This window comes from Erinaceus europaeus, chromosome 2 (genome assembly GCF_950295315.1).
Source record: "Erinaceus europaeus chromosome 2, mEriEur2.1, whole genome shotgun sequence".
Taxonomy (NCBI): domain Eukaryota; kingdom Metazoa; phylum Chordata; class Mammalia; order Eulipotyphla; family Erinaceidae; genus Erinaceus; species Erinaceus europaeus.
Genome location: NC_080163.1, coordinates 188,874,451 through 188,891,030, shown reverse-complemented (window position 1 = coordinate 188,891,030; position 16,580 = coordinate 188,874,451). Strand labels below are relative to the sequence as shown.

Below are 16,580 nucleotides of genomic sequence, written 5' to 3'. Positions count from 1 at the left end.
ATCAAAGCACTGCTCAGTTCTGGCTTGTGGTCTAGGGATTGAACATAGGACCTCAAGCCCTTCAGCATCGCAGACTCACTGTCCCGGACCCACTTAAACATTTTGGTATAGTTTTTTTTTTAATTTCTTTTATTATCTTTGATAGACAGCCAGAAATTGAAAAGAAAGCATATATATTGAGAGACACCTGCAGAACTGCTCCAGCTCATGAAGCTTTCCTCCTGCAGGTAGGGGCTGGGGGCTTGAGTTTGGGCTCTTACACATTGTTTTTGACCACAGCACCACAGCACTGCTCAGCTCTGGTTTGTGGTGGTTTGGGGGGATTGAACCTGGGACTTTGGAGCCTCAGGCATGAGCTCTCTTTGCATGACCATCATGCAATTTCTCCCCCCCCCCCACCTCGGATTCGTACACATTGTAACATATGCTTTTAACAGGTGTACCACCAGCTGGCCCCTGGGTATAGTCCTATCTATTTGTTGCTCCAATTGCTTTCAGCTTTGGCCTTTGAAAGATTTCATCTGGCTCTTGAATTCTTTAGCAGGCCCCAGTGAGGTTGTTTTTCCTTCAGGTTCTTAATTTCAGGGATCACAAGATGCTTCAAGCTCATGCTGCCTAGTCCTGGAGTCGCTTCAATCCCATTTTTGAAAGTTGCCAAGTTTTCAACAAGTCTGCATTATTTCAAAATTAAAGCTAGAGGGAGAGACTGACTCTCAAGCTCAACGTCCCAGGTTCAATCCCCCATAACACACTGTAAGCCAGAGCTGGGCAGTGCTCTGGTAAAAACAAACAAAAAAACTCAAGAAGCAATGGAGTTGTTGTGCAGGCAGAGGGATTAATGATATCTTTGGTGGTTAAAAAAAAAAAATCACGACTTTATTTGGAAAGTTACGCGACACATTAAAATCCAGTACCCCTGAAAATGTAGAATACGCATAGCACAAGCACTGGCTAGGTACACAGAACGGTGGTGATGCATAAGACATGCCTGAGGCTCTAATGTCCCAGGTTCAATGCCCAGCACCACCATAAGCCACTGGTTTAGGGGGGGAAAAATGAAAGAAAAAGGGGGTTGGGCGGTAGCACAGCAGGTTAAGTGCACATGGCACAAAGCGCAAGGAGCGGCTTAAGGATCCTGGCTTGAGCCCCCTGCTCCTCACCTGCCGGGGGGTCACTTCACAAGTGGTGAAGCAGGTCTGCAGATGTCTATCTTTCTCTCCCTTTCTTCCCCTCCTCTCTCGACTTCTCTCTATCCTATCTAACAATGACAGCAATAACAACCACAACAATAAAACAACAAGGGCAACAAAAAGGGGAAATATAGCCTCTAGGAGCAGGATTCGAGTGGAGGCAGCAAGCCCCAACAATAACCCTGGAGGTAAAAAAAAAAAAGAAAAAAAAGACAACCGTGGTAAGGATCACTGAACTTTATTATTATACTGTTGGTAGCAGGAAAAAAATCTGGAAACAAAGTAAATGCTTGTAATTTGGCTGGGGGGGAGGGGACCTAGACTGCAGAACCCATTGGAACCACTGGAAACCCAGAGGCAACAATGACCTCAAGGAGCTCCCCAAAATAAATGGGCTTTTCCTGCTGTCACCTCATGTCCATGCTTTTCAAGTTACACAATAAAGTCTAAACTACTCCTTGAATAGTAACTGTAGCTACAGCTTACTTCTAGACTCGGTTCCCTTCTCCAACGCCCTCACTTTAAGATCCCAAGAGTCTGAGGGGGCCGGTGGCACACCTGGCTGAGCGCACGTTACCCTGCTCAGAGCCCCTGCTCCCCACCTACAGGGGGGAAGCTTCTCAAGCAGTAAAGCAGGTCTGCAGGTGTCTCTCATTAGCTTCCGCTCTATCTCCCGCTCCCCTCTCAGATTCTGCCCTAGCAAATATATGTCCACATATATCTATATACACACACATACATAGGGATAGATGCCTGGAAAATACTCAAGTATAAAAAAAGTAAAAATCGGAGAGGGGGTTCCTCAGACTGTGTGTGTGGTATTGGAACACCTTCTGGCATGGCCTGGCGCTAAGTTCACCTCTGCCAGGGCTCAGTCTCCTCATCTGGAAAGGGGTTGGGGGAGATGGTGACTCAGTCAGGGCACTCTGGAGTAAAGGGGACAGGACTCCTCCCATTGTGACCAAGTTCCCAGCTGACAGCAACCACGAACCCCCGACTATGTCAAGGGTTCTGTATTCAAATGTGGGACCTTCAGTTTAGTGTGGGGAAAGGGGGGGGTGAAGGCAGCATTCCTCCTTCCTAGGGCTCAAAGCCCACTTGAAGTGAACCCACTCTCTCATTCCACCTTCCTGTCCAGTCACCCCACCTTTTTGCCTGAACAGCTGCCAAGGGCCTGGGGTGATCTGGCCCTCCCCCAGCCCAGGCCGGGGGCCCTTCCCAATTCAATAACTTCTGTCCTCACCCACCTCACCCAAGGGGGGGGGGGTGCGGTGCAGACAGACAGACCCTGTGAACAGACGGACAGGAACTGGAGGCAGCTGATGCTAGAAGTCCGACTGTAAGCAAGTGTAGGCTCAGGGTGGGGGGATACCGGTCTGAAACAAGTTTTTTTTTTTTTTTTTATTGCTTGTACCGTACAAATAGAAGTAATGGGAAAGGCAAGGGAGGGGGATGGAGGGAGAATTGTCAGATGAATGACATACACACACAAAAAAGGAAAAAAGTTCCCACCTACCCCACCCACCCCAACCCTAGCCCCACTCCACCCCATGATGTCTTCCTGTCAGCTACTTGTACAAGAGGTGGGGTGGGGAGATCAAAACCACAAAAACCAAATCCAAACACTTGGAGATGTTGGGGGTGGGGAGGAGAGCCTGGGCAGCAAGTGGCCCTCAGGTGTGACTTCCCAGCTAGGCCAGCCTCCCACCACCACGGGATGAAATGCTCGGGCCGGGGATGGGCCCAAGCCCACACACAACATGCACACTCGAGGCCGGACATCTGCCCAACACACACACCGTACACACACGCACGCACACCCCATGTGCATCGCGTCCCAGACACAGGGACGCCCATGGACACAACAGTCAGAGGCACCCACGCTTGTGCCATAGCACTGACACATGTTCACCTTAAGGCTGCAGAACATGAGGCCGGAGGGTAAGGAGGGGGCAGGGGGGAGGGGCCCTGGGGGCCTCCCTTCTCAGAGGCTTCCCACCCTAGAACACAGCAGAGACCCCCACCCCTAAACCATCCTTGACCCACATCTATGGGGCCCAATACTGTCTCGGTGCGAGATGTGTAACAGCCGAGGCTGGCGCCCCTCCATCCCAAGCAGAGAGAAGGGGGTGATCCTGGCCCCCATCTGCAGAAGGGGTCAGGGCCAGGCCCGGGGTCCAGCAGGAGGTAAGGCTGGCTGGCAGGAAGCCCTAGTAAGGCACGGGGCCAGGGTGTGGGGAGGAGGCAGAGCCCGTGTCCTGGGCCCCCTACTCCCCACAGGAGCCTGTCTCCACCCATGTGAGGGGGCTCTGGACCCCCAGCCCACAGTGTCCCAAGGTCTCTGCCCGTCTCTGGACATTATTGCTTTGCTGCCCCTGTGAGGAGAGGGGCTGACTGCCCGCACCAGGCCCCCGGAGCCTCACGGTGGGGACACGAGGTGGCACAGGCGCTGTCCACTGGGAGCCACATCCCATGAGGCGGCGTGGACGAGAGCGGCCGAGGGCAGGCTGGCCCTGGGGCTTCAAGGAGCCCCTCCCTGGGACTCGTGTTGATTAAAAACTGGAATCGCCAACTGCCCAGAGGCCTGGTTCTGGGGCAGGTGGTGGATCCCCCAAATCCACATCTGGGCACAGAGGTGAGGGCAGCACGGGATGAAGGCAGGGGCCGCTGAGGGGGCGCGGAGAGGGCTGAAGAAAAACTGGAAGTGAGGGGTGGGGAGGTGAGGGATGAGGACACAAACAAAAAGGCAAAATAAAAAGTAAAAAAGAAAAGAAAGAAGCCCTCGGTGGCGCTGGCAGCTGTGTGTGCGTCCTGAGGTGTTGGCGCCGTTCACTCTCGGATGCTGGCCGAGTAGGAGAACTGGGGGAAGTGGGTCCGCTGGTCCATTTCCAGGGAGCCCAGGCTGTCATCTGTGGGGGCAGGTGGGGAGAAGTTGGGGCGAGCCCACAGCCCAGCTCCCACTCACTCCACACACAGCTTTGGGGGTGGAGGGTTTTCTAGAGCCAGGGTGCCCGTCCCTCCTCTACACAGCATCTTTCACTGCTGCCCTGCAACAAGTTCTTGTTCTCTACATGGGTCCCCAGATCCTCCTGTTTGGGCTCAATGCCCTCTGCCCTCTCCTATCCTAACCTCTGAGATGTCCCCATTTCTGGGTGTCCCTCAGGCTGATCTTTCTGCTAAGAACCAGTCATAGCTGCCATGTCTCCTCCTCCAGGAAGCCCTCCCTGACCTGCAGGCTGAGCCAAGCATTTCTTCTGGGTTTCCCCTATCCCTGGGATCCTGACCTCTGAGGCTGTGCCCCCTAAACTAGGCTCATGGATCGCCTCCCCAAGGGCACCAGGGCTGTCTCATCACCACTGTGTCTGCACCAGAGCCTGGTGTCCAGCATGGGACTGGAAGAACTCAAGCAATATAGCCTGTTCACTTCACTTCCCACAGCAGAACTGGCTTGGGGAGTCCTCCACCCTCCAGGAGGCTTGAGGCACTCACAGCGGTCCGGGGGTGTGATTGTGATGGACTGGGCGGTGAACTCATCATCGAAGTACCTTGTGTCGACCTCAGATGTGACCTGAGGTTTGAAGGGCGGCAGAAGCTACGGAGGAGAAGAGCCCAGCTCACAACCCTGCAGATGGGAGGCCTCGGCCATAGTCGCCCCCAGGGCCAGACTCTGGGGGACAAGGGGCTCACCTTTTTCTGAACCACATCCTGCCAGCTGATGCTGAGGAAGAACGTGTGCTCCATGACCTCCTTGGCATCGCTGGGCCCCCCGCCGAGCCTGGACAGAGACGGCCTCAGTGAGCACCCACCACTCCCAGCCGTCCTGCCCACAGCCCACCACTTCACAGTGGACAGACGGGGCTCAGGGAGGGGGTGTGTGCGCCCAGGGTCAAAGCCAGGGAGACTGACCACAACCTGGATCCCCAAGACCAGAACTTGACTTGGAGGGGTGGGGATGGGGGGCTCAGCAGTCGACTGTCACATTCTGGCCCTGCCACCTACCACTCTCCCTGTGTACCCCGCGCCCCCACAAAGCACAAGCAGAAGACAGGCACCCCTGCAGGCAGTATCCAGTATCCCTGAGGTGCTGGCTGGGAGTGATCAGAGGTAGGGCAGAACGGATGCCAGCCCTCACCTCTGCTTGGGGTCCTTCTTGAGCAGCCCGGCCAGAAGGGACTTGGCCTCGGGGCTAAGCGTGCGTGGGAAGCGGATCTCCTCCATGAGGATGAGCTCAAAGAGGCGCTCGTGGTCCTGGTTGTAGAAGGGCAGGCGGCCGCACATCATCTCGTACATGACCACGCCCAGCCCCCACCAGTCCACGGCCCGGCCGTAGTCGTTATCCTCCAGCACCTGCGTGGGGAGGGGCAGTGGGGGGCACGTCTCTGGCTGAGCAGCTGAGGGGGACTGGGCAGGGGGCATGGCTTCTGAGGCTGGTGTGGGGGAAGATGGCTAAGGAGGCTGAGGGGACGTTGGCTCTGAGGGTCCCTCCTCCCTCAGTCCTGAGTGCTACTGGGACTCCCAGCCCCAAACACCTCAGGTGCCAGGTATTCAGGGGTCCCACAGAAGGTCTTCATGGTGGCCCCATCGCTGACGCCCTCTTTGCACAAGCCGAAATCAGTGATCTTGATGTGGCCATCTTTGTCCAGCATAAGATTTTCCAGCTGTGGGAAAAGCCAACAGGTCAGGGACATGTAATTCCGGGAGATGACCATCATTCCAGGGCTCCAAGGCTGGGCCACAAAAGCACAGTCCCAGCAGCCCCCTCAGTTCCTGGTTGCCTGCCCTAACCCTCAATAAAAACCCAGCAGTGATGGGCTGAGGAGACTAGTATAGTGGCCACACAAATGACTCTGATGCCTGAGGCTCCAAGGTCCCACATTTAATCCCCCAGCACTGCCAGTAGCCAGAGCTGAGCAGCACTCTGGTCTTTATGTGTCTTTCTCTGTATCTCTCTCATTACTCATCTGCTCTGTTCTGGCTTTTCCCCTCTGTGTCAGCCTGAGAGAGGCACCCACAGTGATGAGTGGGATTGAAATTTATTTATTTTTAAATATTTTTTTAAATTGTGTTTTAATTCTTTTTAATTATATTTATTGGATAGAGGCAACCAGAAATTGGGAGGGAAGGGGGAGATAGAGGAGAGACACACCTGCAGCCCTGTTTCTGAAGCTTTCCCCCTGCAGGTGGGGATCAGGGGCTCGAACCTGGGCCCTTGTGCACTGTAACATGTGCGCCCAACCAGTTGCGCCACCACCTGCCCCCCCTTTTTAATGTTTCACCATTCACCTTTTGCATCTAGAGAGAGGGGGAGAGACATTATGGCACTAGAGACAGGTGCCATGCTGCCTCCCATGTGGTGCTGGACTTGAAAAGGAGCCATGACACGGCATGTGTCCACCTAGAGACCTATTTTTTAGCTAATGCAGAATTCTACACTGTAAATATAACACATTCTCTAACAGTGGATTGGGTTAGAGATAACGGGTTATTCTGGTTTGGGGCTGGCATACACAGTCCACTGGAAATGGAAGGGGGACCTGCTCCCCCCGTGCATAAATCTAGGGCAAGAGGGCTGGCTGGCAGGAGGTGAGGCTGTACAGCTGTGGTGAACTCTGCTAAGCTGTCTTCTAAAGTGCCCTACCCTGTGGTCCGGGAGGTGGCACAGCGTATGAAGCGTTGGATTCTCAAGCATGAGGTCCTGAGTTCAATCCCCAGCAGCACATGTACCAGAGTGATGTCTGGTTCTCTCTCTCCCCCTCTATCTTCTTAAATAAATAAATAAAATCTTAAAAAAAAAAAAAAAAAAAAAAAAAAGCCCTACCCTTAGCTGAGTAGCAGTGTTTGCTCACAAGAGGTTCCAGAACCTGGGTGAGAGGGGTAGGTCCTCAGGTGCCAAACCCAAGGCACACCAATGAGATAGACCCTCCATGAGGGGAAAACTCCCAGCAGGACAGACAACTCAGCCAGTCCAGTGGCCCGGAAAGAGGCACCACTCACCTTGATGTCTCGGTACACCACGTCCCGTGAGTGCAAGTACTCGAGGGCCGAGACAATCTCTGCACCGTAAAAGCGGGCCCGGTCCTCTGTGAAGACACGCTCCCGGGACAGGTGGAAGAACAGCTGCCAGGGGAGGTGAGGTCAGACCCCTGGCCCAGAGCAGAGGCTGACACCCAGCCCAGTGACACAGCAACACTTGCTCCAGAAACTACAGTGACGGTGTGTAGCGAAGGGGGGTGGGGGGATAAAGAGTAAGAGGTGAAGAATGAGGGAAAGCCAGCAGGAGAGCCAGGAAGAAGGGCATGAGAGGACAGGTACATGAGGGGGTGCAGCAGCAGAGAGGAACACAAGTCATGAGCAAGTGACCATACAAACACAACTAGACAGAAGGAGGCAAGACCACCAGTCAGTGAGTGACAGAGAAAGGGGTGAGAGGCGAGGAAGGGGTGGTGGACATGTCAGCATCTCTAACAGTAAGTGGCTGGTGTCTGCACTGAGAGGACCTTGGGAAACTGATCTAAGGGGTCTTGGTGTACCCAGCCCCTTTTCCCCGTTGGCCAACTCCCCACCTCCCCACCCCCACCGCCCTCTGAGCTCACCAGCTGTGTGAACTTGGGCAAGTCATTCCCTAATTCCTGTCTGCCTCTTCCAGACCCTGATAGGAGACACCCAGAAAGTCAGGCTGGATGGTGGGGACAACGCAGCTCACCTCTCCACCGTTGGCATACTCCATCACAAAGCACAGGCGGTCATGGGTCTGGAAGGCATACTTCAAGGCCTGTGAACAGAGGTGGCTGGGTTGGATGGGGGGGGGGGTGGTGGTAGAGGGTGGGCTCTTCACTGGGCCCAGGAAGCCAGGGCCACAGCCGAGTCTGCACACGTGCTCCTCGGTTCAGGGCCTCAGTTCATCTTTTTTGGGCATGTGAGTGGGCACGTGGCTCTGAAAGCAGGGAGAGGGCTACTGAACCATTCTGGCCACTGCCTTCAACTAAGTCACTGAGAGGAAGCACCGTGTGTGTGTGTGTGTGTGTGTGTGGCGCGGCCAGGGAGGAATTACGTCCCCAACCAACCATGGGTGTTTCACATCATGGTCCCTTTTCCTCCTGTGATACAGTCAAGTATGTTAACACTCACATACATTTAGTGACTAGAAGTTAGCAAGGTCTTAGGAGCTAGCCCAAAAAAAGGACAGACGAGCGATCCACTAACAAAATAGCGAAACTGTTATGGGCTAGGGACAGAGCATAGTCCTTATGTAACAGACTCTCATGCCTGAGGCATCAGAGCAGAGCAGTGCTCTGGTGAAAACAAAAACACCTGTGATGAAAATGCTTCTAGCAGATCCAGAGGTGGTGTCATGGGTACAGCACCAGATTTAGAAGCATAAAGTTCTGAGTTCATTCCCTGGCATCACACATGGCAGAGTTTTCTCCCCAAGGAGCGCATGACTTGCTTGTGCGAGACGCTGGTTATATATCCCTGGCATGAAAACACGACAGAGCAGTGCTCTGGTATACAGGTATGGAGGACTGAACCTGGGGCCTTTGGGGTTGCAGGCATGGAAGTCCTCTGCTCTAATGCTAAGCTATCTCTCCAGGCCTGGTGACTCCTCTGCTAGTAACTCTACTGCTCTCTCTTCTACGCATGTGAACAAGTGCTGTGGCTAAGCAGCAACTGAGCTAAGGAGATAACCTGTAAGCCATCCCGGACCTGCTCCATTTAACGGGTGGCTGCTGGTCTGGGGGAGACTGTAGCCCCCAAAGGGTCCCCTCAATCTAAGCTGACAGGCAGCACTAATAAATTCTGCTTTCTGTTTACACCTGAAATAAGCAAGCAGTGAGTGTTCCTACTTAGACCAGCCATGCCTGGCGGCTCTAAGCTCACAAAGACAGTGGCCACACTCCTCTGGGGTCTTCTAAAAATGAGATCTTGTCAGCAGGAAAGAAGATGTCCCTTGGTGCCATGGCTCAGCCCATCTAGGGGGTCTACCGCCTCACCCTGGCCTACTCCCTGACTGACATATCTGCCTCACAGGGGCAGGGCTAGAGGCCCATGAATGCAGACAGCAAGGCTCTGCTGGGGGGGGGGGGCACTCACAGTAAGGAAGGGGTGCCTGGTATTCTGCAGAACCCGGCTTTCGGTGACCGTGTGGGCGACTTCATCCTGCAGACAGAGGCTGGGTGAGGGGCTGAGGGGTAACACCATGTGCCCCCCCCACACCCCAGCTCTGGGGACGGAGAGCAACGTCATGATGAAAAGCGGTTCTATTGCTAGCAGCATGCAGAGACTGGCAGGAGCAGAGCACTGCCATCCACAAGCCCAAAGGAAACAGCAGCAGATCAAACACCTCCCACCCCACCCACACACACCCCACTCCTGAGGTGAGAAATCAGTGGGGACTCTATAGATGGAAGGATCTGGTCACCTAAACCCACAGAGCAATTTCTAACCAGGTAGTGGGGGGATGGGTGTGTGAAGAGGGGTTTCAGATGGGTACAGGGACTACCAGATATGAGACCTCTGAGGTGGTGCACAGGTGGTGAGAATCACCACCTATACAGTGTATTTTGGGGAGAAGAAACTGGCTCTAGTCACAGTGGGGCTCACAGTTGTCTGTGAGTGGTCCCCACATCGGCAGCATCTGCATGGCCTGGGGCCTCAGGAAAATGCAAATTATTGGGCCCCCCAGCTGAAGTAGAACCACTGGGGTGAGCACTCCTGGGACTCTCTAGCAGAGGCTCAACCTTGGCCTGTGAGCTCACCGATTGCCCTGAGAGCTGCCTGAAGTCCTGGGCTGGGCCCAGGCTGCCTCTGGAATACTGTCTGAGATGTTTCTGAAAGTCACACTTTAGAAGCAGGAGGGCAGTACTGGCTGGGGTGGGCAGAGGTCAGGGACACTGTCGAGCTCATGACAGTCCACAGCAGACAACTGGGCCCAAAATGGCAACCATGCTGGGTTGCCAAACCATGCTTGGATGAGGCCCCCAGGAGCACCACTTTTTCTGGGTGTGATCACAAACCGTGATTATATTCTTTAAAATCTGTTTGAGATCTCTAAGTATATATGAGAGAGATTACATGCTGTCTAGAAATGCACCTTAAAACACTCTAGGGGGGGTGGCACACCAGGTTAAGTGCACATAGTATGTATGAAGTGCAAGGACCTGGGCAAGGATCCCAGTTTGAGCCCCCGGCTCCCCACCTGCAGGGAGTCGCTTCACAACCAGTGAAGCAGGTCTGCAGGTTCCTATCTTTCTCCCTATTTCCCCCTCATCTCAATTTCTCCCTATCCTATCCTACACACACACACACACACACACACCAAAACAAAACCTCTAGGGCCAAAATAAGGGAAGGGAAGGGCAGAGCTGATAAAGCAAGATAGGGCGAATGCTGACCACTCTTGAAACTGGATGACAGCTACATGGGGGTCCATTATATTTATATTTTCTTTTTTAAAAGTCTGTACCTCTGGAGGTTGGAAGGGGAACAAAAGAATTGCATTCTTTGCCAGGCCTCCCATAGACAGCCTGTGCCAAGACCTTACCCTCCACAGCTTCCTTATAGGCCTTTTTATCATCGGGAGATGCCCTTTCGGCCTCTTGACAGCAGCTGCTGAGTATAGGCCCCTCAGCCCCAGGCCCAGAGGGTGGGGGCCTGGCAGACAGCCCTGCTCCTCCTGGAGCCTCAGGGTCACTTCTCTGACTGTGGACTAACAGGACTGAGCCCAAGAAGGGTATATGGGTGTCAGAGGTGAGGAGGCAGGAATCGAGGCTCTAGGGACAGAAGACTCAGGTCCGTGTTCTGGCCACAGTCAGGCTCCAGCGGAGGTCAGCTCTGGCTCAGCGACCCTGGGCACCCACCTTGGCGATGATGACCTCCTTCCGCAGGATCTTCATGGCATAGTAGCGGCCGGTGGCCTTTTCCCGCACCAGGATGACTTTGCCAAAGGTGCCCTTGCCCAGGAGTTTGAGATAGTCGAAGTCATTCATGGTCTGCCAGGGATGGGGAGAGGAAAGCAGTCAGTGCCTGGCATAGAGCCCATGGGAGGAAATTTTAACAAAGAAAAAGGGGAAGAAAAAAAAAAATCAAAGGACACTGTTGCCAGATGGCTCAGGCAGGAGCAGGAAGGGAGGCTCTGAGCAGCAACTGTTTGATTGAGAGTGGCCTTCAGAGCACCACTCTCCCACCACTCTGCTGCCCCAAGCACAGGCCCCCTGACATGAGGGTGGACTGGTCTTCCCAAGCACCCGGGAGGAAGCTGCTCCTCACAGGACATCTGTCACCCGCCCTACAGAATAGTCATGAGTGTCACAACCAGGTCCTTGTACCCCACTCCACATGAACCCAAGGGGGCGAGGCCAACATGAGGGAGGAGGCACTCACAGAGCAGCCACCTGGCCCTGAGCACTTACCACCTTGGCCCTCGCTTTGCTAACGGCCACCTCCATTTCCTCAGCTGCAGAAGAGTCGCTGGGGGAGCCACACTCGTAAGCCTTACCAGGATCCCGCTGCTTGAGGCTGTTGGCCACCATCTGGATGGCCTGCATCCACTCCTCCCTGTGTGGGATGTGCACAGGACAGGGGGAACATGAGTTCTGGGGAGTCTGGGCCTCGGGGCAGGAAGGGCTTAGTTCTAGTCTCTTCTATGGGCAAGGAGGTCAGCAAACATTTTGGGGCATTTTTGAAGAGATCTCTCTGACTCTGAGAGGAGCTAGAGGGTCCATGGTGAGCTTGTCTAGATCCTCTGACTAGGGTGGGGAGAAGAAGACAGGAACAGAATAAAGGACAGAGACCACCTGTGCAGGAATGGCCACCTGAAGTCAAGGAGCAATTAATGGTCAAAGAGGGGGGACACCTTTCTACAAAGGGCCCCCTCCCAAAAAAAAAAAAAATGAACCTCAAGTAAAGGTAAAAGGGGACATCTCTGAAGTCCTGCAGACACGTGATAGACAAGTCTAAGCTGACAAATGACAGATGTCTTGTAAAAGAAGTCAAGAGTAAAAAGAAGCACTCGATCAGCAGAGGAACTAGAGATCTCATAGAGCAAGAGCCAGCACAGAACACGACTCAATGGGTCAGGGGTTCCCTGGTGGACAGGGAAGCAGATCCCAGAAAAAGAAGACCCGGCTTCAAAACAGTAAGCTCATTCTGACACTCTGTAAAAGAATTTTCTTTTGATACTTGCAAACTGCTCGGTTAGTGGGAAAATAGATGTAGGGGAATAAGTCAAAATGACTGGAGACCAAGAAGAAAAGAAAACTATGAAGCTGGAAAGATACAAAATTGTCCAGAGCCCCCATTTGTCTCCACTACATACTTTTTGATGAGATGCAACACAACACATGTTCAGTCACTCTGTGTTTTGCTTACAGTAGTCACATGAACAGTGAGAAAAACAAAGCGTTCAGTAAGAATGAGAGAATTCAGAGAGCACGAGAGGCGGGCACCTAAATCAAGCAACTTGAGCCAAGGTGCACGATGGTGGAGGAGGACCTAGGCGGGGGTTAGGATGTCTTGCAGAAAACTGAGAAATCTTACACGTATGCCAACAACTATATTTACTGTTTACTGTAAACCATTCATTTTCCCCAATTAAAAAAAAGTAAAGGCAAAAACAAATAAGCCTAAGTGAATACAGCCAACCTCGCATCTTCCAGAATCTTTCCCAGCCCAGAAGGCAGGCAGAGACCCCTGACCAAGGCCACACGAGAACTCGTCAGCCTGCACCACCTGTGGGCCCGAGCTCCCAAGTCTCCCCTTCCTCTAGCAGCAAACTCAACAGCAAACTCCCCACTTCTACAGCCCTCCACAAAACGCACACTGTACAACTTCCCATGTTTTGCTATTGCTAGAATCTGTGCATTTTATGGTTGGCAGGCTGTCTTGATTTAACTGGGCACTGCTTTTCCTTGGTATTATGGAAAACCAGGGTGTCCTGGAGCGATGGTGTCTTAAGATTCCATGAAACTCGGTGAGCATGTGAGCTGACAGGCGGTGGGGATGGGGTATAAAAACAGTGCATGTGAATGGCTGTGCAAGGTGCTCAGCACCCACGGGAAGCAAATCACCTGGCCCGGGGAGTCAGAAATGACACAGGCAATCACACAAGCCATCGACACCTCTGCAGTGGCGGTCAGGACCCAAGGGGCTCTGGTTGCCTCCAGGAAGAGGGGTTGGGAGTCAGTGGGAAAAAGCCGCATTCTAGGGGGCTGGGTGGTGGCACACCCAGTGGAGTGCACACATAACCGTGTACAAGGACCCAGGTTTGAGCCTCAGTGGCCACCTGCAGGGGGGAAGTAGTAAAGCAAGTCAGCAAGTGTTGATCTTTTTCCTCTCCCATCTCAATTTCTCTCTGTCCTATAAAATCGAAAATCAAAATGGCCATCAGGAAGGGTAGATTCGTACCTAGTGCTGGCAGGAGCCCCAGTGATAACTGTGGTGGCAAAAAAAAAAAAAAAAAAAGACTCCACTTCCATCTGTTAAGCACAGAGAACCTACCCCCTCCTGCATTACAGATGGGAGACCAAGGCATGGACTGAAAAACAAAATCAAGAAAAACCCAATAGTGGCTCTGGGTCTGGTAGATGGAATCAAAGGGCCTGTGACCTTTTGGGACCAACAAGCAGGATAGCTCCATCCTAAGGCTTGGGAAAGTCAGCAGCCACATGGTCCCTGAACCCAGCTGGCTCACACAGGTCAGACTCTGGAAGGCAGGTGCGTGAGCACAGCAAACACAAGCAGCAGGTGCTGACTGGTGGGCCCGCCCCCTGCCCAGTCAGATGCCCCCGAGCCCATGTTCGGTCACTCCTTAAGGGCAGGTACTCAGTGTTCAGGCGCCTGGGGAATAAGTGAGTAAGGCAGCCAAGGCTGGAGTGACCCCAGGCCCACTGCATGCTCATGCCCGGGGCACATGTAGGCAGAGTGGCACTGGCCTCTTCCCTCCTCAACCCAGTACCCCGGCCAGCATTTCCCAACTTATTTTCACCCATGGCCGTCTTTGGAACAAACTGTAATATAAATCCTTATGCCTGTATTCACGCTCCTAGTTTTCCAAGAGGGAAGGAGGGAGGGGAAGAGAGGGCGGGAGACACACACACACACACACACACACACACACACACACACACACACACACACACACCATATATGTATGTTATCAGTTCCCAATAGTTTTAGTCACTGGACTCTCAGGCGAGAGATCCTAAGTTTGATCCCCAGCATCGCCCATGCCACGGTGCTGTGCTGGTTTTCCCCTGCTTCCACCTCCCTCATTAATAGATGGTTTTTTTTAATGAGTTTATTGACAGACCAGAGCACCACTCTGGCATATGCAGTGCTTGGGATCAAACTGAGGGCCTCAGGTTGTACTCTACTGCTGGTAGCTTAGAAATTTTAAAATGCTGACTTTGGCTGTAAGGCCATGGCAGAGGTAGATATGTGTGTGTGTGTGTGTGTGTGTGTGTGTGTGTGTGTGTTAGAGTTCACACATTACCATGAGCAAAGACCAGGGTTCAGGTCCCTGGTCCCCACCTGTAGGAGGGAAGCTTCATGAGTAGTGAAGGAATGCTGTAGGTCTCTCTCTCTCTCCCTCCTCTTTTCCCCCTTCTTTCTCAATTTCTCTATCTCTGCCAAAAAGAAATAAAATGGCTGCTGAAAACAGTGGGTTTGTTGTGAAGACACCAATCCCCAGTAATAACACTGATGGAGAAATGGGGGGAGGAGAGTAAGAGAGAGAGAGATAGAAACCCATATGGGTGTGTGTGGTGGGGAATGGGGGGGGGTCCACAAATTAATTACAAGCTATGTCGAATACATTGAAAAGGAAAACTCCAGTGTTCTGGGTGGTGGCTCACCCAGTAGAGCACACAGTAGAGAGCATAAGGACCTAGGTTCAAGCCTCTGGTCCCCATCCGGATGTGTAGCGGAAGCTTCATGAGCAGTGAGACAGTGCTGTAGGTGTCTCTCTACCTCTCAATCTCCTCCTGCACTCTCTGTTTCTATTCAAAATAACTAAACTAACTAAAAAGAAGAAAAGAAAAAGTCTCTCTTATGAGAGCTCGTGAAAAGAGCACAATGCAAACAAGCTGCCTGATGTGTGCCACCACCTTTGCTTAGGAGGAATGAGAGGACACCGTCAGAGCAGCCTGCACAAATAAACAATGCTCAGGCTACACAGGCTGCCCTGGAGCAGCCTCTCTGAGCCTCAGAGCCAGGGATGAGGAAGTAGGCTTGGGGGCTGGGCGGTAGCACAGCGGGTTAAGCGGACATGGAACAAAGTGCAAGGACCGGTGTAAGGATCCTGGTTCAAGTCCCCAGCTCCCCACCTGCAGGGGGGTCGCTTCACAGGAGGTAAAGCGGGTCTGCAGGTGTCTTTCCTCCTCTCTGTCCTATCCAACAACAACAACAGCTACAACAACAATAACAACCACAAGAAGGGCAACAAAATGGGAAAATAGCCTCCAGGAGTAGTGGACTCATAGTCCCATTGATAACCCTGGAGACAAAAAAAAAAAAAAAGGAAATGGGCTCAAACAGCCACTCTGCCACCTGGGCCAGTTCATCCTTCCAGTTCGCCCCTCTCCTGAGGAGACTAGGGGTGCTCAGATGCTGGGGGTGAGCATGACGGGGGGGCAGAGATGGAACAGGACTGCTGCATGCAAAGGACCCTGTATAGAGAAAGTGTAACCCTAGGAAGGCGTTCAAGACAGTAGTGGGGACTCCTGGAGTCCTTGGGATCAAGGAGTCAGCTGGGGGTAACTGGGACTCTCCCACCTCTGTTCCAACTGGACCAAGGTTGCAAGACTGCAGCACGCAGAAATCCAGAGAAAAAGCAAGGGCCTCTGTCCAGGACACTCCTCTAGGATTTGCAACATGGTGTCTGGGGCAGAGGGGAGCTCCCACCTAGAACAGGGACTCACGACCCTTCACCCCTCAGAGGAGAACTTCGGAAGTCCGTGGTCCACACCCATGAGAAAAGCAGCAGTGCTATAGGTGTCTTTCTCTCCCCCTTGTCTCTATCAGAAAAGAAGAAAAAAAAAGGAAGGGGGGGAAAACAAACAAACAAGGGCCAGGCAGTGGCGTACCTGGCTAAGCGCTCACATTAAGGTGCACAAGGATCCGGGTTCAAGCCTCTGGTCCCCATCTGCAGGGGGAAAGCTTCACGAGTGGTGGTGGAGCAGTGCTGCAGGTGTTTCTCTCTCCCTCTCTATCTCCCCTTCCCCCCTCAATTTCCCTGTCTCTATCCAATAATAATTAAATAAAAATTAATTAATTAAAACAAAAAAAGTCAGGAGGCATTAGCCTCCTGCCCCCAGAGACAGACAGAGAAGAGTAGTAGCCCCAGAGATCTTCGACCCTCAAGCAGGTTTCGGAGACTCACACCAATGACCACCC

General features: G+C 52.9%; 1 protein-coding gene and 1 long non-coding RNA gene across 5 annotated transcripts in view; one reads left to right on the top strand and one right to left on the bottom strand.

Annotated features, from left to right (window-relative positions):
* LOC132536823 (uncharacterized) overlaps positions 1–16,580 on the top strand; it is a 298,410-nt gene that overhangs the window by 236,182 nt on the left and 45,648 nt on the right. The gene's annotated exons all lie outside the window — the stretch shown is intronic.
* AKT2 (AKT serine/threonine kinase 2) overlaps positions 859–16,580 on the bottom strand; it is a 54,801-nt gene continuing 39,079 nt past the window's right edge. For all 4 annotated transcript variants that reach the window (XM_060185956.1, XM_060185957.1, XM_060185958.1 and 1 more), the window contains exons 5-14: positions 11,600–11,740; positions 11,048–11,179; positions 9,282–9,347; positions 7,894–7,962; positions 7,185–7,307; positions 5,720–5,848; positions 5,323–5,537; positions 4,878–4,965; positions 4,680–4,782; positions 859–4,099 (exon numbers count right to left, since the gene is read on the bottom strand). In XM_060185956.1, the coding sequence (XP_060041939.1) occupies positions 4,020–4,099; positions 4,680–4,782; positions 4,878–4,965; positions 5,323–5,537; positions 5,720–5,848; positions 7,185–7,307; positions 7,894–7,962; positions 9,282–9,347; positions 11,048–11,179; positions 11,600–11,740 (1,146 nt within the window). In that variant the 3' untranslated portion in view covers positions 859–4,019. The remainder of the gene's footprint in view (positions 4,100–4,679; positions 4,783–4,877; positions 4,966–5,322; positions 5,538–5,719; positions 5,849–7,184; positions 7,308–7,893; positions 7,963–9,281; positions 9,348–11,047; positions 11,180–11,599; positions 11,741–16,580) is intronic.